The sequence below is a fragment of the Stenella coeruleoalba genome (genome assembly GCF_951394435.1).
Source record: "Stenella coeruleoalba genome assembly, chromosome: 20".
Classification (NCBI taxonomy): Eukaryota; Metazoa; Chordata; class Mammalia; order Artiodactyla; family Delphinidae; genus Stenella; species Stenella coeruleoalba.
The window spans coordinates 52,452,300-52,478,143 of NC_137166.1; the positions used below are offsets into that span (position 1 = coordinate 52,452,300).

The 25,844-nt window shown below is 54.9% G+C and overlaps 1 protein-coding gene across 1 annotated transcript; it reads left to right on the forward strand.

The window, feature by feature from the left end:
• Positions 1-1,523: 1,523 nt before the first annotated feature.
• MYBPC2 (myosin binding protein C2) lies at positions 1,524-25,834 on the forward strand. The gene is made up of 28 exons (XM_079906742.1): positions 1,524-1,582; positions 2,676-2,765; positions 3,285-3,371; positions 3,521-3,669; positions 3,984-4,101; positions 4,920-4,968; positions 5,156-5,215; positions 7,361-7,554; positions 7,802-7,934; positions 10,104-10,228; positions 10,319-10,424; positions 11,910-12,082; positions 13,530-13,695; positions 14,772-14,878; positions 15,118-15,147; positions 15,343-15,482; positions 16,598-16,757; positions 16,847-16,951; positions 17,419-17,607; positions 18,060-18,194; positions 19,681-19,848; positions 20,004-20,092; positions 20,193-20,388; positions 20,646-20,785; positions 22,014-22,173; positions 22,534-22,670; positions 24,197-24,383; positions 25,744-25,834. The coding sequence occupies exons 1-28, from the start codon at positions 1,564-1,566 to the stop codon at positions 25,752-25,754; spliced, it is 3,423 nt and encodes a 1,140-aa protein (XP_079762868.1). The 5' UTR covers positions 1,524-1,563; the 3' UTR covers positions 25,755-25,834.
• The last annotated feature ends 10 nt before the right edge of the window (positions 25,835-25,844 follow it).

Genomic DNA, 25,844 nt, shown 5'->3' on the forward strand with positions numbered 1-25,844 from the left:
AGTTAGAGCCAAACCAGGCCGAGCCTTGAAGGCCGCGGTCAGGGCTTGGGATGCAGACACTGGTGGTTCGATTCAGTTTTTGTCTCCGTCTCTTCTTGACGATTGGAGTTCTTCCCCACCCTCTTCCTGATTCCCTTTCCGTCTGGCTCTTGTCCCTCGTTTCTGAATTTCTGCCCTCCTCCGGATCTCTGTCCTCCTCTCGCTGGATAAGGCCCGCGGGTAGCGAGCGAGGCCCCCAGCTCTCCAGGCGCTCCACCAACCTGCTGGGCCCGCAGGAGCCGCGCAGCAGTCTGCCTGGCAACCCATGACGTCACAAGGGGGCTGCCTTCGGGTTGGCTCCGCGCTTGGTGGAGGCGGGGAATTTTCCAGCTCTTAGGGGGTTTTGGAAAAGAATGGTGTGGGTGGGGGGGTGGGGGGGTTAGCGATGGGCAGGAAGAAAACGGTGAGGGACTTGTCTTCAATAACACCGGGTCCTCCAGCCGGCGTTACTTCCCCGCCTGCCCTCCGCCTTAACTCCAAGCCACACCCACCTCGCCCTCCTCTCCGAAACACCTGGTGTCCTGGAGACCTCTCCTCCCGCAATCCCCTCATCTCCTTCACCTCCCCGCACCCCCGCGTCCGGCCACCACTACCCCCATACGGAAAGCCACAGGCACCCCTGCCGGGAAGGGCGCCAATGTCTGGGCAGCCCTCCAGGGCCTTCCCGGTCTCCCCACCCGCCCCCGCTGGGGCACCCGCCCCCTCCCCCGCCTCCGGTGCCCGCCGCGCCCGCTCCGGGAACCATCGCGGGGAGCCCGCAGGGCGCGGTCCCACGAGGGGCCGCGGCCAATCCGGGGTCCCAGGTGGCCGGGGCCCCAAGCCATCATGTATGCCCACGCCCGGGGGTGGGACTCCGGAGTCCCCGACACTCAGTGCCCTCCCTGCGGGCACAGAGACCTCCCCCCGCCTCCCCCGCGGCCATCCTGCCTACCCTGGGAAACCGGACCCTCCCTCCCGGCTCTGGTTTCCCGAAAACTCCTGACTTGCAGATACTAAGAATGGCTTTCTAGACCCTGTCTTCCCCACCATCCTCAACCCCCATGCCGGAGTTCTGGCTCAGAGCCCTCACCCACTTCAGACCCCAGTCCTTTACTGTCCCTCCGCCTAGGACCCAAGAGTCCAGGCCCTCATCCTTCTTTCTCTGGGACCCAAAAATCTGGACTCCAGGTCCCTTCTGCACCGGGACCCAGGAGTCCAGGCCCTCAGGCCCCCTTCCCTCAGACCCGGGAGTCACCCGCCTCTGGCACGTCCTCCCTCGGACCCAGGTGTCGGAACCCCAGCCCCTCCTCCCTGGGGACCTGGCATTCAGCCATCTCTCCTTGTCCAGCTGTTATTTCTCGCCCTTTCGAACACACAGGCGGAATGTGGGGCTGCAGGGGAGGGTGGGGAGGCGCGTCTGATGCCTCCCAGGGCCTCCTGGGAGTCTCGGGACTCCTTAAAGGGCTCCCCCCGGGGCCCACCTGTCCTCCTTAAGGCCCATCGGGACACAGCTGCGGTCAGAGGAGAGAGAGCAGGTCCGCCGACATGCCTGAGGAAAAACCAGGTGGATTTGGGGACTCCCTCCCTATGTGGAGACGCGATTCTGTTTTCTGAATGGGGACTGGGGGCTTCTCCCTCCATAGGGTTGGGAGAATGGGGTGCCTTCTCTGTGTGGGGAGGAGCTCCCTTCCTTGTGTGGGATAGGAGGGTCCCATACTTGTGTTAGGTGGGAGGGGGTTTCCCCTTCCCTGTGGGGTGGTAGGGGTTCCTTTCTCTGGGGAGTTGGGGGTTTATCTCTGGGTGCAGATGGAGATTCTCTGATTATGAATTTGTGTCCCTTTTTCTCGTTGAGGATGGGAGTCCTGTGGTTGTAGACTGCGGAGTCTTTGCAGGGTGTTTGGGGTCCTCTACATTTGGGGATGGGGTCTTCTGGGAAGGGACCAGGGTCACTTCTCTGAGTGAGGATTGGGGTCTTTCGCTGCAGGGGAATGAGGTCCTCTATGTGCCTAGATATTAGAGGTTCAAGGTACAAGGTTGTACAAGGTTGAGGGGACCTCATTTCAATGGGAATTGGGGCTTCCCCGTGTAGGAATTAGGGGACATTCTCCATATAGAGGCTGGTGAGCTTTTCTTCATGTGCAGTTTTGAGGCCCTTCTTTGAATGGGACTGGAGGCATTTCTTTATATGGGGTTGGGGCTTTCTCTCTATGAGGCAGTGAACAGAGGAGACACAAGCCCCCAGGGAGGACCCCTCCTCCCTGGGTGTCCAGTCCGCTGGCACCAGACCAACCAGGCTGAGGGATGGTGGTCCAGCCCCTCGCTGCAGCTGGGGCCCCAGCGGGCCAGGTGCCAGCAGGCAGGACGGGTGCAAGATGCTGTGGTCAGCAGGAGTATCCAGTTTCCAGCCCAGGGGAAGAGCTAATTATACCTCCAAGACCTAAAAGGTCAGAGCCTGGTGGCCTGGGTGGATGGGGCATGGCCTGCCTGGGGCAAGGAGAAACCGGATCTCACAGACTCTGGGATTAGAGATAAATTTACACCTGGACTGCTGGACTCCAGATTCCGAAGGAGGAGGGGCCCAGGGACCTGCACTCCTGGGTTCTGGAAGAGGAGAACGCTGAACACGTGCTCAACTGTGAATATCTCCTGCCTCACAGCGGCCAAAAATGCCCCCGCAGGCAAAGATGACACCAAACCGGCTCCCAAGGAAGCCCCGCCTCCAGAGGCTCTTGCAGAGCCCCCCAAAGGTGAGATGGTGTTTCAGAGGGCGGGGCAGAAGCTGGCACCTCATCCCCCAGCCTCCGCTGGCCCCTCTGCACCTTCCCGCTCTCTCTCCTTTGGTCCACCCTCCCCACAGCTCCAGTGCTGACCGCCCTCCCCTGCTCACAGCCTTCCCTGGCTCCCCAGTGCCTCCAGGACAGAGCCTAGCCCCTCAGCCTGGCCTTCAAGCCCCCAGCAACTGGCTCATTCATCACCGAGTCCTGCCCAGCTCTGAATGCCCCAGTCTATCCTCTCCTATCCCAAAGCCCCATTTAAGACCATCCGGTTCACAGATGGGGAAACTGAGGCCCAAAGGGGCGGGGAACCTGGTCCCGCAGCTACCTGCATGAAGCGTGGTCTCTCCTAGGTCAGGAGAAGCCACTGTGCCCCAAGGTCTTTGACTGCTGAGCAGAGGGTCCCTCATTCACTCTCAACCCCGCCCCCAAAGTAGCCTGCCGTCCCCTCCCTGGCTGGCCTTAGACCCCCTAATCCTGTCTCCTGAGCAGAAGCCCCACCCGAGGACCAGTCTCCCACCGCTGAGGAGCCCACCGGCATTTTCCTGAAGAAACCAGCCTCTGTGTCGGTGGAGACTGGTGAGGGGTGCCTCGGGGAGGATCGGGTGGGGGCTGGGCTCCTGGGTCTGAGGGAGGCAGGGCTGGGGTCTCCCGGCTTCCCAGTCCTCTCCATAGAGTCTTATGACTCCTGCCTGGCCATTCCCTCCCACCCCTCCACCCCCACCCAGGAAAGGATGCCGTGATCTTGGCCAAGTTGAACGGGAAAGAGCTGCCGGACAAACCAGCCATCAAGTGGTTCAAGGGGAAGTGGCTGGAGCTGGACAGCAAGAGTGGGGCCCGATTCTCCTTCAAGGAGTCCCACGACTCTGCCAGCAATGTGAGGACCCTGTGGGGACTCGAGGGCTTGTGGGCCAGGGCTGGAGGTCGTGTGGAGCTCCTTGGTAGGGGTTGTGCCGGGCAGGAGGGAAGAATGTTTGGGCCGGGGCAGGGTGCACCTGGGCACGGCGTGTGCGTGCCCAGAGAGCTCTCAGGGTCAGGGACGCAGGCCCCCAGAGGCCAAGATTGTCCAGGCATGGGAAGAGACAGCTGGCCCTTCCTGGGGGCACTCAGAGTTGTGAGGTGGGCTCTGGGGGAGGTGGGGTGGCACTGGGGGTCGGACATGTGCACCCATACCCCTGGCCTGGCCCCCAGGTATACTCCTTGGAGCTGCACATCGGGAAGGTGGTACTGGGTGACCGCGGGGATTACCGCCTCGAGGTCAAAGCCAAGGACATCTGCGACAGCTGTGCCTTCAAAATTGATGTGGAGGGTACGCTGGCGGGGGTGGGGGCCAGGGGTCTTGGGTCTGGTTGGGGGGATGGATCTGTCAGCCAGGTGTGGGGAGAGTATACTGATGTGGGGACAAGGCGGGCACAGGTTTTCGGAAGATGGAGCACAGAGGCAGGGGTCAGGTTGTTCAAAATAGGGGAGACGATCTACCGGCTTAGAGGGTGAGGAGGTGTAGATTTGGGGGTGAAAAGGTTCAGGGTTTGGGGGTGTTCACGTGGAACTTAGGAGGTGAGTTATGTAGATTCCAGGGTCACAGTGTACAAGCTTGAGAAAGTGGCAGTAAGGGCTCGGGAAGTGAGGGTGTCCCAGGTTTTTTTTTGTTTTTTGGTTTTTTAAAGTATAATTTCCGTTTTATTGTCTACTGTTTATTTCAGGGGAGTCTAAGGGTGGACAGGTTTAGGGTGAGGGTGTACAGGATGGATGGGGGGCTACACAGATTTGGGAGCCTGTGTGTGGAACTCTGAGAGTGTACAGGTTTGGGGGCATCTGCAGCCCAGGATGTGTGGGGACTTAAACATGGAGGGCACAGGGAATGAGGCTGCCCAGCCCCGGGGAGAAGGGCCAGCCAGCCCAGGTGTGAGGGGGATACAGGCCGCTGAGAGAGGGTGGTGCATGGCGGCCAGCGAAATGCATCTACAAGCAGAGGGTGTCCAGTCCCAAGTGAGAGGGTGTGCTGGCCCGAGAGATGGAGGAAAAGGGGTCTGGGGGAGGTTGTGCAGGCCTGGGGTGGGCACTCTTGTTCTTAGATCAGGCCTTGCCTCCAAGCTCACCTTCCCTTCCCCCATTGCCTCTCCCCAGCGCCCAATCAGGACTCCGCTGGGCAGAGTCTAGAAAGCTTCAAGCATTCGTAAGTGACCCCGGACCCTGGGGAGGGGCAGGAGTATGTCCTGGTGCCAAGGACCATGGGAGGGTGTCCCTTGGGAGGGGCAGCTGTGGGAGAAGGGGAGGATCAGGGAGGGCAAGGAGTGGGGACCCAGGGTGAGTCTGAGGGTCGGGACCTCCATGGGGTTCACACTCCCTCTCAATGGCCACAGGGGTGAAAAGATGCCGGAAGGCAAAGGTGAGCTGGATTTCAGCGGCCTGTTGCAGAAGAGGTGAGTCCACCCCGCCTGGCACAGAAAGGGGAGATGGGGCCTCAAGGAGGAGAAGGATGGTGGGTGAGGCCCCCCTGCCCCCCGTTGCTTCCGCACTGCCATCCCGGGACTCTGCCTCCCCTCCATCTACCCATTCCTTGCCCACCCAGCCACCTGTCCATTCACCCATCCACCCATTCACCCACACCCCTACCCACAGCCCCACCCAACCAACAATCTGCCCATCACTTCTCCTACCTACCCACCCTTTAACCCATCGTCCTCACATCCACTTTCCTGTCCACTCAGGCTCCAATTCACCTACTCATCCACCTGTTCACCCAACCAACCATCCATCCATCCACTTGTCCATTCACCCACCCACCAGGCTGCCCACTCATCCAGCCAGCCAGCCAGCTATTTATCCATCTACCCATCAACCCACCCACTCATCAGCCTGCCCACTCATCTATTCAGGCAACCAGCTACCTATTTATCCATCTACGAATCTACCCATCCACCTACCTGCCCACCGCCCATCCATCTGCCCACATATCCATTCATCTACCCACCTCTTCCCACTTGTCCGTCCACGCATCGGCCATTACACTCAGCCACCCATTCATTAACCCATTCATTCATCCTTCACCCACCTACCGCATCATCCACTTCCCCATCTATTGAGGCACCCATCTATCCACGTTTCCACCAGCCATCTGTCTACCATGCATCCACCTTCCCATCTGCACCTGTATCTCTCTTTCAACTGAGTCCAACATCCCACCCATCTACTCATTCACCTACCCATTTGCCAGCCTTTCCTCTGTCAACTGTTCACCTCTTCAACGGCACACCCATCCTCCCAGATAGCTCCCTGTTAGACTCATCTATATGAAGTTGCTATTCTGTAGGTAAAAAATGATTGAATACTGGCAATTTCATATTATTCTACATGATGCTTGTCCAATCACTCAGTTATTCATTATCTGCTGGTCCACGGATCCATCCTTCTACTCACTCAACTATCTCCATAACCAAATCCCCAGAAACTCCATTTACTAATAGATTCATCTGTTTGTCTTTACCCAGCCAACCATCTTCCCAGGCATCTTCCATCAACATATTCACCCAACTGCTCACCCAGCCATCTGCCACCAACTCATCAATCCACCCACTTACCCAGCCATCCTCCATCAACCCATCCACCTGTCTTAATGCCACCCATCCCCTACCAACCTACCCATCCATTGACCCATTCATCCATCAACTTAGCCATCCATGGACCCCTCCACCCATTTACCAGTTCCCCACCTAATGCTCTGTACGTCAATCCAGATATTCATATGTCCCCCAAATTCACCCACGCATCTATCCTTCTTTTGTTCCCTCCCCTTCCTTCCTTCTTTCCAGAGATTCACTCTCTCTCACTCATCAAACATCTTCTGAGGCCTCCCGTCTACCAGGCCCTGATCAGGGGACAGGGAGAAGTTTGACTGGTTCCCTGACACTGAGTCGCTCATTGCCTTGGGAAGATGGGTCTGATCCAGCAGACACAGACACAGACCATGACTGTTTAGTGTGGTCAGAGAGAAGGTCCCACGAGGGCCTTGTGAGAGCTCAGAGTGAGGGCAACTGAGGTGCTGGCAGGACAGGGGGTGCCTCATGGAGGAGGGAACTTCGGTACTAGCATTTGTAGGATTGAAGAGCAGGTGGAGATGGGTCATCCAGGCAGGGACAGACGTTGTGCAAAGGCTGGGATGCAGGAGCGAGCCCAGAGTGCTCAGGAAAAGGCACGTAGGGTGGTTTGGATAGCTGTGGGAGTGTGATGGGACAGAGGGCGAGGTTGTGATTTCGAGGCTGAGTGGCTGGGGTTTCCTCCTGAGGGCAATGGGGAGCTATGGAGGAGTTTTGAGCAGGGAAGGGGTGGCATCTGATGTGGGGGTCAGAAATAGCCCTCTGGGGCCAAGTGGAGAACCGACTGGAGGTGAAGAGATGAGATGAGGTCAGGAGGCCAGGGAGGAGGCTGGAGCAATGGTTCAGGTGGGACAGGATAAGGAATAACAGACCCAGAGAGAGAAAGTGACACAGCAAGTGAGTGGAGAAGGCAGAGGGAGACCCTCACCTCCTCACTCCCTGGTGGCCCCGGCCTGTTCTCTCCACCTTCAGGCAGGTGGTTGAGGAGGAGAAGAGAAAGAAGAAAGATGACGATGATCTAGGCATCCCGCCTGAGATTTGGGAGCTCCTGAAAGGGGCAAAGAAGAGCGAGTATGAGAGGATTGCCTTCCAGTATGGCATCACTGACCTCCGGGGCATGCTGAAGCGACTCAAGAAGGCCAAGGTCGAGGTCAAGAAGAGTGCAGGTCAGTGCTGGTCTGAGGGGAGACGGGCCCTGCCCATAGGGACTCCAGCACCATAGGTATCTGATGTTTGGACCCTGGACTTATCTTTTGGAGGTCCTAATCTGAGGAGTAATAGAGATGCCAGTTCTCAGGGGCCTCCAAGTTCACAGGAGGCTCTCTGACCTTGGTGGTCTGGGGAGGGAGACTTGACAGCTCAGGACAGTGAGAACCTCTCAGCTCCATCCCGCTTGCATCCCTCAATCTCCAGCCTTCACGAAGAAGCTGGATCCAGCCTACCAAGTGGACAAAGGCAACAAGATCAAGTTGGTGGTAGAGATTAGCGACCCAGACCTTCCCCTCAAGTGGTTCAAGAACGGTCAAGAAATCAAACCAAGTAGCAAGTATGTGAGGGGGGCAGTCCCCGGGTTGGGGGTATCCAAGTCCCAGAGAGGGAGTCCAGAAATAAGGCTGGCCACTCTTAACCCAGAAAGGGCACTCCCTCATCCATATGAAAAGTGCAAATACCTCGGTAGAAAAACAGACAAAGGCGATGAAGAACAGGAATTCAGTTAGAAGAAACCCAAGTAGCTAATTCACTAAGTACATATTCAACCTTGCAAACACAACCACCACCACCACTAATAATAACGCAAGTCAAAACAACGGTCTTGGGACTTCCCTGGTGGCCCAGTGGTTAAGACTCTGCACTTCCAATGCAGGAGGCCCGGGTTCGATCCCCGGTCAGGGAACTAAGATCCCGCATGCCACAGCTAAGACCCGGCGCAGCCAAATAAATAAATAAAATAAATATTAACAAACAAACAAACAAAAACCCCACCAACGGTCTTTCTGCTCTCCAAATGGGCAAAAACTTTACAAAATGATAAAATCTGGACTCCCCTGGCAGTCCAGTGGTTAAGACGCAGCGCATCCACTGCAGGGGGCGCGGGTTCGATCCCTGGTTGTGGAACTGAGATCCCCATGTGCCTCATGCCGGGGTGCGGCCCCCCCCCCCAAAAAAAGGATAAAACCTAGTGCTGGAGAAGGCATAGGGAAATAGGTCCACATGTTATTGGTGGGAATGTAAATTGGCAAATCTCCAAAAGGGCAGTGTATTCTAAAGCCTTTATCTGTTTTTAAAATATTTCTTCATTTTGGCTGTGCCAGGTCTTAGTTGCGGCATGCGGGATCTAGTTCCCCGACCAGGGATCGAACCCAGGCCCCCTGCATTGGGAGAGCGGAGTCTCACCCGCTGGACCACCAGGGAAGTCCCCCCAAAACCTTTAGATCGTGCAAGCCTAGGTATTTATCATAAGGGCATGATCGTGGTTATTCATATTTAGCTGCAAGGATGTTCACTGGAACATTTGCTGCTGTAGCAAAAAGTCAAATAACCAAAACATACAATTCCATGTTAAGGTGCTGTGCAGTCACTAAAAAAGATATTCTAAGATTTATACTGACATGGGAAGCTGTTCAAGATTAGTGTTATGTTGTTATGAAGCAGAAACCAACACACCATTGTAAAGCAATTATACTCCAATAAAGATGTAAAAAAAGAAAAAAACAGATTAGTGTTATGTGCAGAAGCACAGTGCTCATCTCTGCTTCACAAAATGTTAATCTACGTGTAGATTAGATATAAAAAGATTGGAAAGAGAGAGGCCAAAATATTTGTAGCTGTTATCTCTTGATGATACCATTATGGATGGGTTCTATTTTTATTATTTTCCCCTTGGCTGTGTTTTCCAAATTTCTCATCACGAGCATTTTGGATAAGATAAAAATTATGTTAATTAAGTTACAGGTTAGGCTTCCCTGGTGGCGCAGTGGTTGAGAGTCCGCCTGCCGATGCAGGGGACACGGGTTCATGCCCCGGTCTGGGAAGATCCCACATGCCGCGGAGCGGCTGGGCCCGTGAGCCGTGGCCGCTGAGCCTGCGCGTCCGGAGCCTGTGCTCCGCAACGGGAGGGGCCACAGCAGTGAGAGGCCCGCGTACCGCAAAAAAACAAAACAAAACAAAAAAAAGATACAGGTTAAGTTGCTGTAACAGAGTCCCCAGAACATATTAATTTAGAGAGAAAGATATTTCTGGCGGATTGAGCTAGACGCAGGTTCCATATTTTTTGGCTACACCATTTCTCGTGGTGGTGTCCTCATCTGCATGATTGAAGCGGGTCATGGGCACATCTGTGTCTATCAGACAGGAAGCTGGAAGGAGAGAGAAGTCTAGAGCAAGCACCGCAAAATTACAGATGACCTTGCAGTTATGCCATCACATCCATTCACATTCTGTTGGTCCACGCTCAGTGGTGCGGCCCGCCGAGCCACAAAGGAGGCTGGGAAATGTAGTTGTCTAGGTGGGTCGCTGTGTGTCCCTGCTAAACGGAAGAAGACGGATATGGGTGGACGGTTAGCATTTCTGCTGTGGTTACGTAAATACTAGAAATTGGACCGTCGATCTCCTCCCACACAATTTGGCTCTGAGAGGGAGTGGCCTGTCCTGAGGATAGATGGGTGGACGCAGAGTCTCCCCCGTGCCCTGGCTTGAGCTGAGACTTCTGCGTCAGGCACGTGTTTGAGAATGTTGGTAAGAAGCGAATTCTCACCATCAACAAGTGTGCGCTGGCGGACGATGCTGCTTATGAGGTCGTCGTCAAAGATGAGAAGTGTTTCACTGAGGTCTTCGTCAGAGGTGAGGCCGGGATTTGGGCGTGAGCTTGGGGAGTGGGGCTCTGGAGGGGATCCTGAACCTACTGACCTCCTGTCGCCCTGCACCCCACAGAACCCCCAGTCTTGATTGTCACACCCCTCGAGGACCAGCAGGTGTTTGTGGGCGACCGGGTAGAAATGGCAGTGGAGGTGTCAGAAGAGGGCGCCCAAGTCATGTGGTAAGTGACTCTTGACCCCTGATCTCCACACAGATGCCCACAGTGTCTTTGTCTCGGTCTTGATCTTTAGGACCTCTCTCTTTTTTTTTTTAAATTTAATTTTATTAATTTATTTTTGGCTGCATTGAGTCTTCGTTGCTGCGCGCGGGCTTTCTTTAGTTGAGGCGAGCAGGGGCTACTCTTCCTTGCAGTGCACGGGCTTCTCACTGCCCTGGCTTCTCTTGTCACGGAACACGGGCTCTAGGCCCGCAGGCTTCAGTAGTTGTGGGGCACAGGCTCAGTAGTTGTAGTGCACGGGCTTAGTTGCTCCGCGGCATGTGGGATCTTCCAGGACCAGGGCTCGAGCCCGTGTCCCCTGCATTGGCAGGCGGATTCTTAACCACTGAGCCACCAGGGAAGCCCCAGGACCTCTCTTGAAGATTTCAGACCTTTAACCGGTAGTTTCCAGGAGACCTCAGCCTTTCTCTATAAATCCTGATCCTCACCATGACCTCTTTCTGAAACTTCTGACCTCTCCCCATCCCATCCTCTTCCAGGTCTTTTTCCTGATCCCTGCTATTTCTGATTCTTTAAGTTATTTATTCACCCATTCAACCAATTATCCATGCTTTGACTATTCATTCATGTATCCATCCATCCATCTCCCCAGCCCCCAATCCATCCATCCATCATCTCCCCATCCATCCCATTGATTCATCCATCCATCCACCCACCCGTCCACCCACTCACCCATCTACCCATCCATTTGTCCATTCTTACATCTATTCCCCCTCCAACAAGTCTTTATTGAGCACCTGTTGTGTGGTGGCACTCTTCCATGTATTGGAGAGAAAATGGAGAGAATATATATTAACCTGTCCTTGTGGAGTTTATGATCTGGCCAACTGCTGGGGTGGAGTGTGTGTGTGTGTGTGTTGGAGACAGAAACAGGCATTAATAAAGTCATCACACAAATAAATATCAAAGTTTTATTTTGACAAATATTGATATTGCAGAGGATCAATAACTGATGCTATAACCACTTTTTAATAGGAGAAAAGGACTCAGGAGGTCAGGGAAAGCTTCCTGGAGGAGGTGACGATTGAGATGAGGTTCGAATGATGAGGAGGTAGAAGTGAAGTGGGAGGACTGGCCCAAGCAGGGAAGCACCATTTACTGAGGCCACAATATTTGACATCTCTCTGTGACCCCGAACTTCCTCCATGTTCTGACCTCTCCCCATGACCCTTTTTTTGTGTCTCCTGACCTCCAGCTGAGACCTGTGGCCTGTCACCTCTTCTTCCTCTTTTTCTCCCCAACCCCCACCTGCGATCCATCCATTCTAGACACCTCTATCAACCTTTGTCTCTCATCCTTTGCGTGATCTCCCTTCTGACTCCTGATTCCTTCTCAGGACTGTCTGTCTGGCCCCTCACTCACCTCTGACATCCAGACTCCAGCCTAAGCGAGCCCCTCACTTCCCCCCTTCCTGTCCCCTCCACCCAGGACGAAAGATGGCGTGGAACTGACGCGGGAGGATTCCTTCAAGTCCATGTACCGCTTCAAGAAGGATGGGAAGCGTCACATCCTCATCTACTCGGATGTGACCCTGGCGGATAGTGGTCACTACCAGGTCATGACCAACGGCGGCCAGTGTGAGGCGGAGCTCATCGTGGAAGGTAGGGGGCCTCCCAGTGGGGCAGGGAGCCGCACTGCGCATGCTTCAGCGCGCCACTCGAAGTTGCCCAAGCCCCAAATCTTGGAGCTGTCCCTGACTCCTTCTTTGCCTCATACCCTACATTTGATTCACCAGCAAATCCCGGTGGCTCCACCTTCAAAGGATATCCTGAATCTCACCACTTCTCTCCACCTCCATTGCCCTCACCTGGCCCAGGTCTCCATCCCCCGCCCCCCATACCCTGGACTGTGGCAATAGTCTCTTCACTGCTCTCTCTGTTTCTACACTTGCGCCTCAACCCTGACTCCAGCCAGAGTGATCCTTGTAAAATGTCAGGTGGTGAAAACTGAACACATTCTGTGGTCTAGTTCACAGGACTGGACCCATGTCGGTTTCCTGGTTTGGATAGTGGACTACAGTTACGAGACATGTCACCATTGGGGGGAGCTGGGTGAAGGGTACATGGGACTCTATGTGCTATTCCCCCCCTTTTTTTTCTATGTGCTATTTTTACAAACTCCTGTGAGTCTGTAATATTTTCAATATAAAAAGATAAAAAAAAAAAAAAGCCCGAGTCATTAATAGGCCAGATAAATGATGGTAGTTCCCTCTGTAGCCATAAAAAAGGACAATTTTTAGTTAGTGATTTGGAAGGGTTTCCAAGATGTATTGTTAGGTGAAGAAGCAAATATGCCACTATTTGTATGGAGGGGAAAGAGAGGAAGCAAGGGAAGGAGGGAGGGAGGAAGGAAGGAAAGAAGGAAAGAAAGAAAGGAAGGAAGAAAGAGAAAGAAAGAAGGGAATGAACTGTGTGTACATCTTTGCTTTTCTGGCTATGAACTGGCTATAGTGTCTCTGGAGAAGGGATCGAGACCGGTACGATTGGAAGTGGGTGGGTGAGAGATTTCCCGCTCTATAGCTACATCCTCTTATCATTTTATTTTTAAGCCATACAAGTGCATTGTTTTATTTAAAAAATTAAAAAGAAAATGTAAGTCAGATCGCAGCCATGTTCCCAACACCCTCCAGCAGTTTCCACCTCACTCGGAGTCAATGCCAAGTGCTCTCCATGGCCCACGGGATGTGTCCTGCCTGTGCCGTCTCCCACGTCTGCTTTGCTCCCTCCGCACCAGCCTGCTGGCTGTTTCCCAAACCAACAAGCCTGCTTTCCTCTGCAGGGCCTTTGCACATGCTGTGCCCTCTACCTGGGAGCCTTCTGCGGCCTCCCTGCCATCCCTCAGGCCTCATCGCTCCCTCTAGTTATTGGTTTGTGTGTTTCCCATTCACTGTCTCTCTCCCCACTAGAACGTGAGCTCACGAGGCCCACACATTGTTTCACGGCCAGAATCCCAAGAACCTGGGACACTGCTTGGCCCATAATGGGTGTTCGCCAGTCTTTGTGGACTGCCCGCAGTTTGATGGCCCCATCTCCTTCCCTCCCCATCCAGAGAAACAGCTGGAGGTCCTGCAGGACATCGCAGATGTGACGGTGAAGGCCTCAGAACAGGCCATGTTCAAGTGTGAGGTGTCCGATGAGAAGGTCACGGGCAAGTGGTACAAGAATGGGGTCGAGGTGCGGCCCAGCAAGAGGATCACCATGTCCCACATCGGGAGGTGCGGAGTGGACTGCGGACGTGGTCTGCAGACTTTGTGGTTTAAAAGAACAAGGGTTTAGGGAATTCCCTGGCCGTCCAGTGGTTAGGACTCTGTCCTCGCTGCCATGGCCTGGGTTCAATCCCTGGTCGGGGAACTAAGGTCCCACAAACCATGCAGGACTGCGAAAAAACAAAACAAACGACAACAATAAAACACAAGGGTTTATTTCATTGTGAGTCTCAGGGTTGGTGGGAGGCTGGCTGATCTCGGATGGCTGTCTTCCTGGGCTCCCTCAGGCCCTCATCTGGGTCAACTGGGCTGCCTCCACTCTGGTTCGTGGGACGTCTCATTCCCCAGGAGGCTGCTCCTGACATATTCACGTGGCCAACACAGGTGTCCCGAGAGAGAGCAGAAGCGAAGAGGGCCTCTGAGGGCTGGGCTGGGCGCTGTCCCAGTGTCACTTCCACTATATCCTATGGGGCAAAGGAGGTCACAGGCGGCAAGGTCTCCTTGCAAGGGTCACGGCCACAGGACAGGAAACTTGTGACTATATTTGCAAACAGTCAGTTTTGGCGGGGAGGCCATCTAGCTAGGGAAACGGGGCTGGAATTCAAAGCGTAGCACGTGGACACCTGAGATAAACACCTGGTAATCTGCAGAATGCCGAGAACCACTGTGATGCCAGCAGAGCATCGTGCCCCTGTGGATTTCCTGATCATAGCTCTTGGCAGACGTAGACTTTTTCTGGGTTCTGTGTGAGGCCCCTGCCTGCTGATGGTGTCAGTAATGCTGAGAACTAATCTTAATGCTTTACAGCGCACTTACCAGGTGCCAGGGAGTCTTCTAAATGCCTTACAACAACCCCCTTGTAGATTGTGAACATTACCTCTATTTTATAGATGAAGAAACGGAGGCACAGAGAGGTTAAGTGACTTGCCCGAGGTCACACAGCTAGTAAGGGGCAGAGCGAGATTTGGGTCCAGGCACTAGCATTGCATTGAACGCGGGGATCGCATGGCGGCGCGTGTGTCTCCGCGGTGGTCCCCAGGGCGACCTGGCCTGACCTTTGCCCTGCACCCCCCCGCTCCCCTTAGGTTCCACAGATTGACGATTGACGATGTTCGCCCTGAGGATGAGGGAGACTACACGTTTGTGCCCGACGGCTATGCCCTGTCCCTCTCGGCCACACTCAACTTCCTGGGTGAGGATACCTCCTTGTCTCCCCCTGGCTGCCAGCGCACCTGCCCTCCCAGACCCCAACCCCCTTCAGGATTAAGTCTCCCTAACTGTACGCTGGGGGTGACAGCAGGTGCTTGTGGGAGGAGGGACAGTCATGGGCCTGAGTCCACCTCCCAACCCCTCAGGCCCCAGGGTGATGGGGTGTGAGGGGGGGGATCAGGGGCCCCATAGACCTAACCATCAGTCTTTTTTGTCCTCCAGAAATCACGGTGGAGTACGTCCCCAAGCAAGGTAGGGACCAGAGGCTGCTGTGGTCCTTAGGCTGGGGGCCTGGACTCCTGGCTCTGAGGGCAGAGGGGCAGGGGACCTGGACCGCTGGTTCTCTGTGGCTGTTGGAAGCCAGCTTCTCAGGAGATCCTCTGGAGGGGATGGGGAGGGCCCAGCTGCCCACTCCCAAGTTCCCCAGCATCTCTCCTCTGCCACCAGAGCCACCAAAGATCCACCTGGACTTCTCGGGCAAGACCTCGGAAAACACAATTGTGGTCGTGGCTGGAAACAAGCTGAGGCTGGACGTGTCCATCACAGGGGAGCCCCCTCCTGTCGCCACCTGGATGAAGGAGGATGAGGTAGGTGGAGCTTCCCCTGTGCCCTGACTTCGCCCTCTCAGCTCTGCTGGGTGACTTTAGGCAAGCTGGTTTCCCTCTCTGAGCTTCAGTTTCATTGTCTGTAAAATGAGGAATTTGATTCCTTCTTCAGAGGGTTGTTTTGAAGATTGGAGATTCTGTTTGTTCACCACATGGTTCTGGCCTAGCACGTGATGAGTGCTCCAACCATTCATCCAACCACCCATCCATCCACCCATGAACCCATTAATCAGTCAATCAGTCCTGCCATCCATTAGGTCATCCATCTAACCATCTTTCCATTCATCAGTTCATTGATTGATTAATGAATTCATCCAGTAATTAATCCATTTGTCCATTTATCCATGAATCAATCCACTTATCCATCCATCCATCCAACAGATATTTTCATCTTGTATGTTCCAGGCCCTGAAACAGTTCAATTTTTCTTCTCTCCTCTGGGCTTCAATTTCCTCTTCTGTAAAACGGATAGACTTGACTCAATCTTCATTCATTCCTTCACTCAGCAAACACCCCCTGATGTTTCCTGTATGTCAGGCTCTTGCATAGGCATTGAGGATACAACCATGAATCAGATGCAGCCCCTGCCTTCCTGGAGCCTTCACCTTTGGAGAGAGGCAGACACGTGCCCAAACAGTCACAGTTCAGGGTGATCAGGGCTGAGAGAAAGGGAGGTACCAGAAGCTATGAGGATTCTGTCATAGCAGTCAGAGTGGGCTGTCACTTTCAGCTGAGGGCAGCCAGGAGTGCTTTCCAGACGAGGCGACTTCTGGGTGGGTTCTAAAGGATGGGTAACGGTATAGCAGAGAGAGAAGTGGGTCAGGGCATTGCATGCCCTGGGGATCAGCTTTGCAAAATCTTGGGGATGAGACAGCCTGGCGTTTTTAATGAAGGGTGGTGTTTGGAAGGCAAGGAGGGCAGTGGCAGGGGGGTGATGAGGCTGGGGGCAGACCCAGCAGGTCCACTTGTGCTGGGTCCACATCCTGTGTATTGTGTGGTCACGGGGAGCCATTGGAGACTGTTGGGCAGGGGAGGGGTGGAGGCCGGTCTGGGTTTTGAGAGAGGTAGAAAAAGGCCATCTGGTGGGCTGTGTTCAGGTGTTCTCAAGCACTGAGGGCAGGGTCCACATCGAGAAGCAGAAAGACACCAGCAGCTTCGTGATCGAGAGCACGGAGCGAGCTGATGAGGGCCGCTACACCATCAAGGTCACCAACCCCGTCGGCGAGGACGTGGCCACCATCTTCTTGCGGGTTGTGGGTGAGCAGAGGGGAGCAAGGGGGCTGAGCCAGGGGGGGTTCCCCGAGGCCATGAGGTATCCTCTGACCATCCTGCCTCCCCTTCCCCAGATGTCCCAGATCCCCCGGAGGCTGTGCGTGTCACATCGGTTGGAGAAGACTGGGCCACCCTAGTCTGGGAGCCACCCAAGTATGACGGGGGACAGATGGTCACCGGTGAGTGCCCGTGTGCCACAGTGCCCATGACCTCTGATGACCTCCCTGTCCCCTGACTTCTCCTTGACCTCCAAGAGTCCCTATAGCATCCTCAGTGACCACCCTCGGAAACTCGGTTTTCCATCTTCAATAGCTCACGATCCCTTTTGCCCTCCCTATCATTCTTTACTCCCCAGCAACCTGGGAACCCTCACTTTGGCTAACAGCCTAAGATTTTCTGTGACTCCTTACGCCCTGATTCATGACCTCCTTACGCCCTGATTCATGACCTGTGGCCCTTCTTGATCCCTGGCCCCATGACGGGTAACCTCTGACTGCTCTGTGACCCTGAGATCAACTCAAGAGTCACGGCCTCAGACCTCTCAGAGTCATGTGACCTTCTGATGTGCCTTTGACTGCCCCAACTGACCTGGGACCCCAGGCCTCCCCATGACTTCCCACTTCTCTCTGCTTGCGGGGGCTTCCAGGGTACCTCCTGGAGCGGAAGAAGAAGGGCTCTCAGCACTGGATGAAGCTGAACTTCGAGGTCTTCACGGAGACCACCTATGAGTCCACCAATATGATCGAGGGCATCCTCTACGAGATGCGGGTCTTTGCTGTCAACGCCATTGGGGTCTCCCAGCCCAGCGGCAAAACCAAGCCCTTCATGCCTATTGGTGACGCCCCTCTGCACCCTCACCGAGCCCCCGCCCACCTCTGACCCATGGCCTGCCCGTCACTGATCTCTAAGCCTACACCCTGGCCTTGACTCCCTTGACTCCGCTGACGTCTGTCCCCTCTCATCCAACAACTCAAGACATTGACCCCCCAGCCCCACGCATCCTCCTGACCTCTTCCTGACCCAGTACAACAGCCACCGACCTCTATGATCCTAGACTCCATGCTGTCCCCCGAATATGGCATTGACCTCTGACCTACCACACAGACACCTATCCCTGCCCTTGGAGACCTCACGATTCCTTGAGATCTTGTTTTAATGACCCGTGATGCCACATCCTTGCTCCCTGACCTTTGGCCCACCATATTGATCCCTTTCCTGACCAGTGACTCCAGCTCTGACCCCTGAGCCCTCATTTACCCTACCTCCCCTTTCCCTGGATTCTTACAGCACCCACAAGTGAACCCCAGCACCTGACAGTGGAGGATGTGACGGACACCACCACCACCCTCAAGTGGCGGCCCCCAGATAGGATTGGGGCAGGTGGCATCGATGGGTACCTGGTGGAGTACTGCGTGGAAGGCTGTGAGTTACCCCGTCTGGCCTGGTGGGGGGCGGTGGCACACACACAGTCCCAGAGGCCTGCAAATAGGGCAGTGCAGGGACAGATCTCTGCCATAGCGAACGGCCCTTCTGTCTGTGCCTGCCTGAATCCCTGGGATGGGATGGGTCAAGCCAGGCCTCCAGTGACCGGCTTGTCCTCTCTCCCTCCCCCCTCCCTCCCCTACACCCATCCTCCACATAGTGATACCTTTTTATCCATCCATCCAAGTATTTATCTACTACCTATGTTGCTCCTCCTGTGTTCTATCTAGTTATCCATTCATCTACCCATCCAACCAATCTTTCATCCATCCATCCATCCATTCTTCCATCCATGTATCCTTCCTTCCTTCTTTTCCTTCCTTCTTTTTCACCTCTTATTTCTCCCTCCCTCCGTCCCTTCTTTCCTTCTTTTTCTCCAGTTGCCCACCCAGTCATCCATCCAACCATCTCTCTATCCATCTGAAAATTTTTTGGATCATTTAACTATCCATCCATCCAGTAACATTGTTTTCATCCATGTATCTATCGCTTCACCACTATGTTTCTTCTCTCCCTCTCTTCTTTCCATCCATCCGTTTGCCTATATGACCATCCAACCGTCTAATTAGGCATTGTTTCTCCATCTGTCTGTCCATCCACCTATCCATATTTCCACATATCCCACTCTCAGTCCTCCACGGAACAAACATGTATTGAGCACTGACTCCATGCCAGGCCCAGTGCCTCGGCTCTGGGGATATCTCCGACGTGGTCCTCTGACTGGGGAGACAGACAAGATCTCCGACATGGTCCTCTCACTGGGGAGACAGACAAGATCATTTTGACACTGTATCCCAGGCTTTAAGTCAGACAGTTGTGGGTTCCAATCCTGTCCCTTCACCTTGTAACTGTGTGACCTTGGGCAAACCTCTAAGCCTCAGTTTCCTCATCTAAAAATGGCGAAAGCAGTTTCCAGTGATGACAGGATTTGGGGATGCATGTAAATGATGGAAGGGTGGTCTCTGGTCAATTTCTTCCTTTTCTCTTCCCAGCACTCTTTACCCAGTTCCTACCCTTGCCCACCCCTCCCCAATCTGTCTTTCAGAACCTATTATACTTTTGTTAGAGTTCACCCTGTTGATTGTTGGTCTGACTCTCACTGGTTCACCAACCCGTGGCAATAAAACCAGGATGGAAAAGCACCCATTTGCAAGCAGGAAATCCGAGGAGCTGTCTGTAACTACCACCCCAACCCCTTACCCTCTCTGAGCCTCAGTTTCCTCATCTCTAAAATGGGGATAACAGAATGGAGGCAGGAGTTAATGCGCTACCATTAATTAGCTCCAACCTGGTCATAAGAGATGCTCAAGAAATGTCAGTTGCAGCTACTCACTGCGGTGGGGCCCTAGGCGCTGAAAGGACACAAACGGAGGGGCCCCTAGGAAGGTCTTGAAGGAAGATGCCCAGCCTCGCTCCTCTCTCCTAGCTGACGAGTGGATCCCTGCTAACACGGAACTGGTGGAGCGCTGTGGCTTCACTGTCAAGGACCTCCCCACGGGAGCCAGAATCACCTTCCGCGTCGTTGGGGTCAACATCGCGGGGCGCAGCCAGCCGGCCACCCTGGCCCAGCCGGTCACCATCCAGGAGATTGTGGGTGAGGACTCCTGACCCCCGACTCTGCTCTCCTAAAGACCAAGTCGGTGTCATCATTAGGGCCTCCCCCCACAACCTTATCGCCCCTGGTCTGTCTGTCCCTCCGTCGAGTCCCTCTGCCCGGCGCTGAGCCCCTCCCTGGGTTTGTGCCCTCAGAGCAACCCAAGATCCGGCTGCCCCGCCACCTCCGCCAGACTTACATCCGCAAAGTGGGGGAGCATATTAACCTCGTCATTCCCTTCCAGGTGCGTCGAGCTGGGGTCGGGGGTGGGGCAGGGGTGAGGGGTCAGCTTCTGCGGGTGAGACCCAGGCTGACCTCGCCGCCCTCCCCGCCTTCCCGCACAGGGAAAGCCGAGGCCGCAGGTGACGTGGACGAAGGGCGGGGCGCCCATAGACACCTCCCACGTGCTCGTGCACACCAGCGACTTAGACACAGTGTTCTTCGTGCGCGAGGCTGCCCGCTCAGACTCCGGGGAGTACGAGCTCAGCGTGCAGATAGAGAACATGAAGGACACGGCCACCATCCACATCCGGGTCGTGGGTGCGCGGCCCGCAGGCGGCGGCGATGAGGGGGGAGGGGAGGAGATGGGCGGGGATGAGGAGGACCCAGGACAGGGGAAAGTGGAGAGACTGGGACCGGGGAGGGTGTGAGGTGGCAGTGGGTCAGAAGGGGAGGAAATGGGAGTGGGAAAAAGCCTAAGAGAGATCAGAGGGTGTGGGGATGGACAGGGGAGAGGAGGTGAGGCACTGGACGTTTAGGGATGCTTGGAGTGACATAACACGCGCCCCATCTTCCAGAAAAGGCAGGGCCACCGGAGAACGTGATGGTGAAGGAGGTGTGGGGCACCAACGCGCTGGTGGAGTGGAAGCCCCCCAAGGATGATGGCAACAGTGAGATCACCGGGTATTTCGTCCAGAAGGCCGACAAGAAAACCATGGTGAGAGACTAGAGGGGCCCGGGGTGGAGTGGACTTGGGGGGAGAAAAGCTGGCCAGATTGTCAGAGCAGGTGTGTTGTTCCCATTTCCCAGCTGGGGAAACTGAGGCACCGGGAAATTTGGGAGAATGGGCCGGGACAGGGAGGAAAGCCTTTGGGCTGAGATTTGGTGCATAACAGATTTTCTTTTTCTTTTTTTTGGTGGTGCCGGGCGGCTTGAGGGATCCCATTTCCCCGACCGGGGATGGAACCCGGGCCCAGTAGTGAAAGCCTGGAATCCTAATCCCTAGGCCACCAAGGAACTCTTTAATAGGTTTTCTTTTTCTTTCTTTTGTATTGAGGTAAAATTCCTCTAGCCAGATTTAGCATTAACCGTTTTCAAGTGGCATTTCACACCTTCCCAATGTTGTGCAGCCACCCCGTCTATTTAGTTCCAAGACATTTTCATTACCTCCAAAGGAAACCCCTTGTCCGTGGAGCAGCCACTGCCCTTTCCCTCCCACCCAGTCCCTGGCAACCCCCCATCTGCTTCCTGTCCCCGTGGACCGGCCCCTCCTGGACATTTCTTATGGACACAGTCACACACTCTGTGGCCTTTTGTGTCTGGCTCGTTTCACTCAGCACCGCGTTTTCCAGGTTCACCCACATTGTAGCAGGTATCCGTGCAGCTGAGTCCTAGGCCTGGTTTTTGTTTGTTTGTTTTTTTGCGGTACGCGGGCCTCTCACTGTTGCGGCCTCTCCCGTTGCGGAGCACAGGCTCCGGACGCGCAGGCTCAGCGGCCGTGGCTCATGGGCCCAGCCGCTCCGCGGCATGTGGGATCTTCCCGGACCGGGGCACGAACCCGCGTCCCCTGCATCGGCAGGCGGACTCTCAACCACTGCGCCACCAGGGAAGCCCCTAGGCCCTGTTTTTTTGTTTGATTTTTGTTTTTGGCTGTGCAGTGCGGCTTGCAGGATCTTAGTTCCCCTACCAGGGATTGAACCTGTGCCCCCTGCAGTGGAAGCGTGGGGTCCTAACCACTGGACCACCAGGGAATTCCCCTACCAGTCCCTGGTTTGAATGGACCATGTTTTGCTTGTCCATTCATCCACTGATGGGCACCTGGGTTGTTCCCACCTTCCGGCCATTGTGAACAGAGCTGCTGGGGAACGGTGGGTTTTATGAGCGAGGCGCCCGCTTGGGTCCGTGTCCCTGACTCTCCCGGCCCCTCCCCGTCCCCCATGCCGTAGGAGTGGTTCAACGTCTACGAACACAACCGGCATACCTCCTGCACCGTATCAGACCTCATCATGGGCAACGAATACTATTTCCGAGTTTACAGCGAGAACATCTGTGGGCTCAGCGACTCGCCTGGCGTCTCCAAGAACACGGCCTGCATCCTCAAGACAGGTATGGCTACTGCCACCGTTCCGAGGGGGCCAGTCCCGGTTCCCCCTCTCTCTCTGTTTTTTTTTTTTTTTAATTGGAGTGTAGTTGATTTACAATGTTGTGTTAGTTTCAGGTGTACAGCTAAGTGATTCAGTTATACATATACATATATCCGTTCTTTTTCAGAGTCTTTTCCCATATAGGTTATTACAGAATAGTGAGTAGCGTCCCCTGTGCTCTACAGTAGGTCCTTGTTGGTTATCTATTTTCGATATAGTCTCCCTCCCTGCACTCAGAGTTGATGGCAGCTGGTGCTGGAGGAGAAGTGGTCCGGGGACAGTGAAGACCAGTCCCCTTACAGGTGTGTCACCCCTCCCCCAGGTGTCACCTTCAAACTGCCTGAGTACAAGGAGCATGACTTCCGAACGCCTCCCAAGTTCCTGACGCCTCTACCTGACCGGGTGGTCGTGGCTGGTTACGCTGCAGCTCTCAACTGCGCCGTCAGAGGCTACCCGAAGGTGCCGTGTGTGTGTGTGTGTGTGCGTGTGTGTGTGTGTGTGTGTGTGTGTGTGTGTGTGTGTACGCACGTAGTGTGTGTAATGTGTAACCCTGTAGGGAATTCATCATCGAGGTGAAGCCCCATTGCCTGCCCGCCACACGGGCGCTTCCTCCCTGAGTTCTCTCTCTGCTCGTGGGATTTGCTCACTTTTAACCCACTTGCTGTCTCTCTGCTCTAACCAGAGCCCAAGTCTCAGCTCACTACACTGACTTCCCTCAAAAACAGAAACCTTTGGGGCGGAGGGGGTCTAAACCTGCAGGGCTCCTTGGCGTCTTCCTGCCCTGTCTGGTTTCCAGACTACTGTCTGGGAATGTGGACACTTGCAACCTTGAACTCCAAGGACCCACCTAGACCAGCGGCTGGCAAACTACGGCCCTCGGGCCAAATCCGCCTGCCACCGGTTTCTCTAAGATATTTTTTTTTTGGCTGTGCCACGTGGCTTGTGGGATCTTAGTTCCCCGACCAGGGATTGAACCCGGGCCCTGGCAGTGAGAGCATGGAGTCCTAACCACTGGACCACCAGGGGATAAATAATTTTTAAAACGGTTTTTTCTTTTTCTGTTTTGTTATCTTGCTTTCACATTAATGGTTTGTGTGTGGTTCATGACCCAGAGACCACAGAGCCCCAAAAGCCTAAAATATTGACTGCCTGGCCCTTTTGACACATTTTGCCAACTTTTAGCGTCAGCTGCTGTAGGCATCCCGTGGATTCTTTCCTTCACCTCCGCCATCACCGCTGTCTACTGCTTTATTCACTAACTCCATCCATTCATTCATTCTGCTCATTTCCCTACCAATCCATTCATTTATTCAGCTCATTCATTTGCTTCATTTATTTACATCATTCATTCATTCATTCAACACACGTTTTCAGAGGCTTTCTATGCGCCGGTGATTTGAACAAGGAGTTCCCGTATGTTGGGGGAGACCGCCATGCATCCGAAGTCACACAAATGACTATAAAATTATAAAGGGTGGCGAGTGTGCTAGGGAAATGCAGGCAGTTGTGAGAGTGTAAAGTGGGGCATTCCTGTTCCAGTCTAGGACCCGGGAAGTGACAGGGGAACTGAGACCTGAAAGATAGGCAGGCACTGGTTAGGTGAAAAGAGGAGGGGAGAGCAGTATTGGAAGAGGCAAGAGCCAGTGCCAAGGTCCTGAGGCGGGAGGCTGTCTGGTCTGTTTGAGGGACAGTGAGGCAGCCCGTGTGGGCGGAGCAGATGGAAGGAAGGGGTGGGAAGTGAGGGCAGAGGAGTAATGGGGCCAAATCATGCAGGGCCCTATGGGCCACCACAAGGGGTGGGCTCTTCCTCTTCCTGAAGAGGAGACTGAGGGTCAGAGAGGAGAAGTGACTCGTCCAAGGTCAGCCAGTCAAAATTAGGAGGTGGCACAGCCAGAAGGAGAATCCAAATCTGCCTCCCAAGGCCCACTTTGCTATCTCCCAGGGTACCCTCTGTCACATGGCTTCCTCTCCACTCTCCTCAACAGCCCAAGGTGGTCTGGATGAAGAACAAGATGGAAATCAGCGGAGATCCCAGGTTCCTGATGAACAACTACCTGGGGGTCCTGACGCTGAACATCCGCCGCCCGTCCTCCTTCGACTCGGGGACTTACTCGTGTCTGGCCGTCAACGAGCTGGGGGAGGCCCTGGCCGAGTGCAAGCTGGAAGTCCGAAGTGAGCGTGGGGCGGCCCCCAGCACACCCCTGCCGACCCTCATCCACTCCCTTTACCAAGCTAACGGGAGGCCGGTGCTGAGCAGGGCTGAGACCAGAGCCTAGGCAGACCCGGGCCCCCTGGGAGTATGATTGGGAAGCCAATTCAGACCCCAGCAGGATGTTTCAGGGTGACACGTGGGGGAGGGAAGGCAGCACAGGGTATGGTAGGGGTGGGGGAGGGAGAGCGCCTGACCCGGCCTGGGCAGGAGTCTGAGGTTTTCCAAAGGAGCTGAGGGACAAATAAGAGGTGAATGAGGGCGAGAAGAACTTAGCAAATGATCGCTAAGGCTTCCAGTGTGCCTGGGGAGGTGTGTGGCACAGCACTGAAAGCAACATGGGTAGTGGCAGAGGACGGGGGGCTGTGGGAGCCCCGAAAAATGAGCCCCCTCCAAAGCCTGTCCCTGTCCCCCTCCTGTCCCCACCTCTCTGCCCCACAGCCCCAGCCTCATCTGTCCTCCTTCCTGAATCCTGCACCAGCCTCCTCTCGGGCCTCAGGGCCTCCGGTCTCTCTCTCCGGTTCCACCTCCGGGCCCTAGAGGGTGCCTGGCCCATATCCACAGTTGACCTGCTCACAGGGCTCCCCAGCAGCCCCGGAACCCTTCATCCTGGGGTCATGGTCTTGCCTCTGCCACCCCCAGCCCCTCTCCAGCCTCAAGCGCCCCCATTTTCCAGCCACACCGAGCAGTTGGCGGTTGGACAAACTGGTTGTGCCTTCTGCTCGTGGGGCTTTGCACGTGCTTTTCCCTCTACCCAGAATGCTCTTCCTTGCATCCTCCGCCTTGGGCTTCAGTCCAGCAAGCATCCGCCAGCCGAGACTCGTGGGGAGGCCGCTAAGCAAGTCCCTCAGAGGCGACTGACGTTCATAGGGGCTTCCAGAGTCCCTCCCTGGCTCTGACGACAGCCCAGTAGACAGAAGGGGCTGCAGACCCTTAGCAAAGCGTCCAGAGGGATCACTCCAAGCACCTCCTGCCTGTCATTCCAAGGCGCTGATCTGCCAGGCCGACCTACTGATAATTCCTAGGGTTCTGCCGTCCCCCTTATCAACTGTTGAATCCGTTCAGAAATATCCCTACTTCAGGATTCCAGTGACGGCTGGTCTCCAGCAGCTGCTCTGTAATCAGAACGTCCCAGTTTGGGGTTCAAAACTACAGGAATCAGGGCTCTATGGAGTTGGGTTGACCAGGTGCCGAGCTAGGTGATGAAGGGAAAACCTGCTCCCCGTGCTGGTCAAGTGAATCCAGCGGGCACAGGCCCGGGGGCAGGGGCGGGTGGTGGTGGGACAAGCATTTTTACCACCCTTTTCTATTTTCCCCCCACAGTGCCGCAGTGAAGCGCTCTCTCCCACCTGCCAAGATAATTGGCTGCTGAGTCCTAACCCAGACCTCCCCCAACACGTTTCCCTTTCCCGAGTTATCAAAGA

Coding starts and splice junctions, on each gene's coding strand:
- MYBPC2 (XM_079906742.1), top strand. Junction 2,766..3,284: donor TCTTGCAGAGCCCCCCAAAG/GTGAGATGGTGT, acceptor TCTCCTGAGCAG/AAGCCCCACCCGAGGACCAG. Junction 4,969..5,155: donor CTAGAAAGCTTCAAGCATTC/GTAAGTGACCCC, acceptor CAATGGCCACAG/GGGTGAAAAGATGCCGGAAG.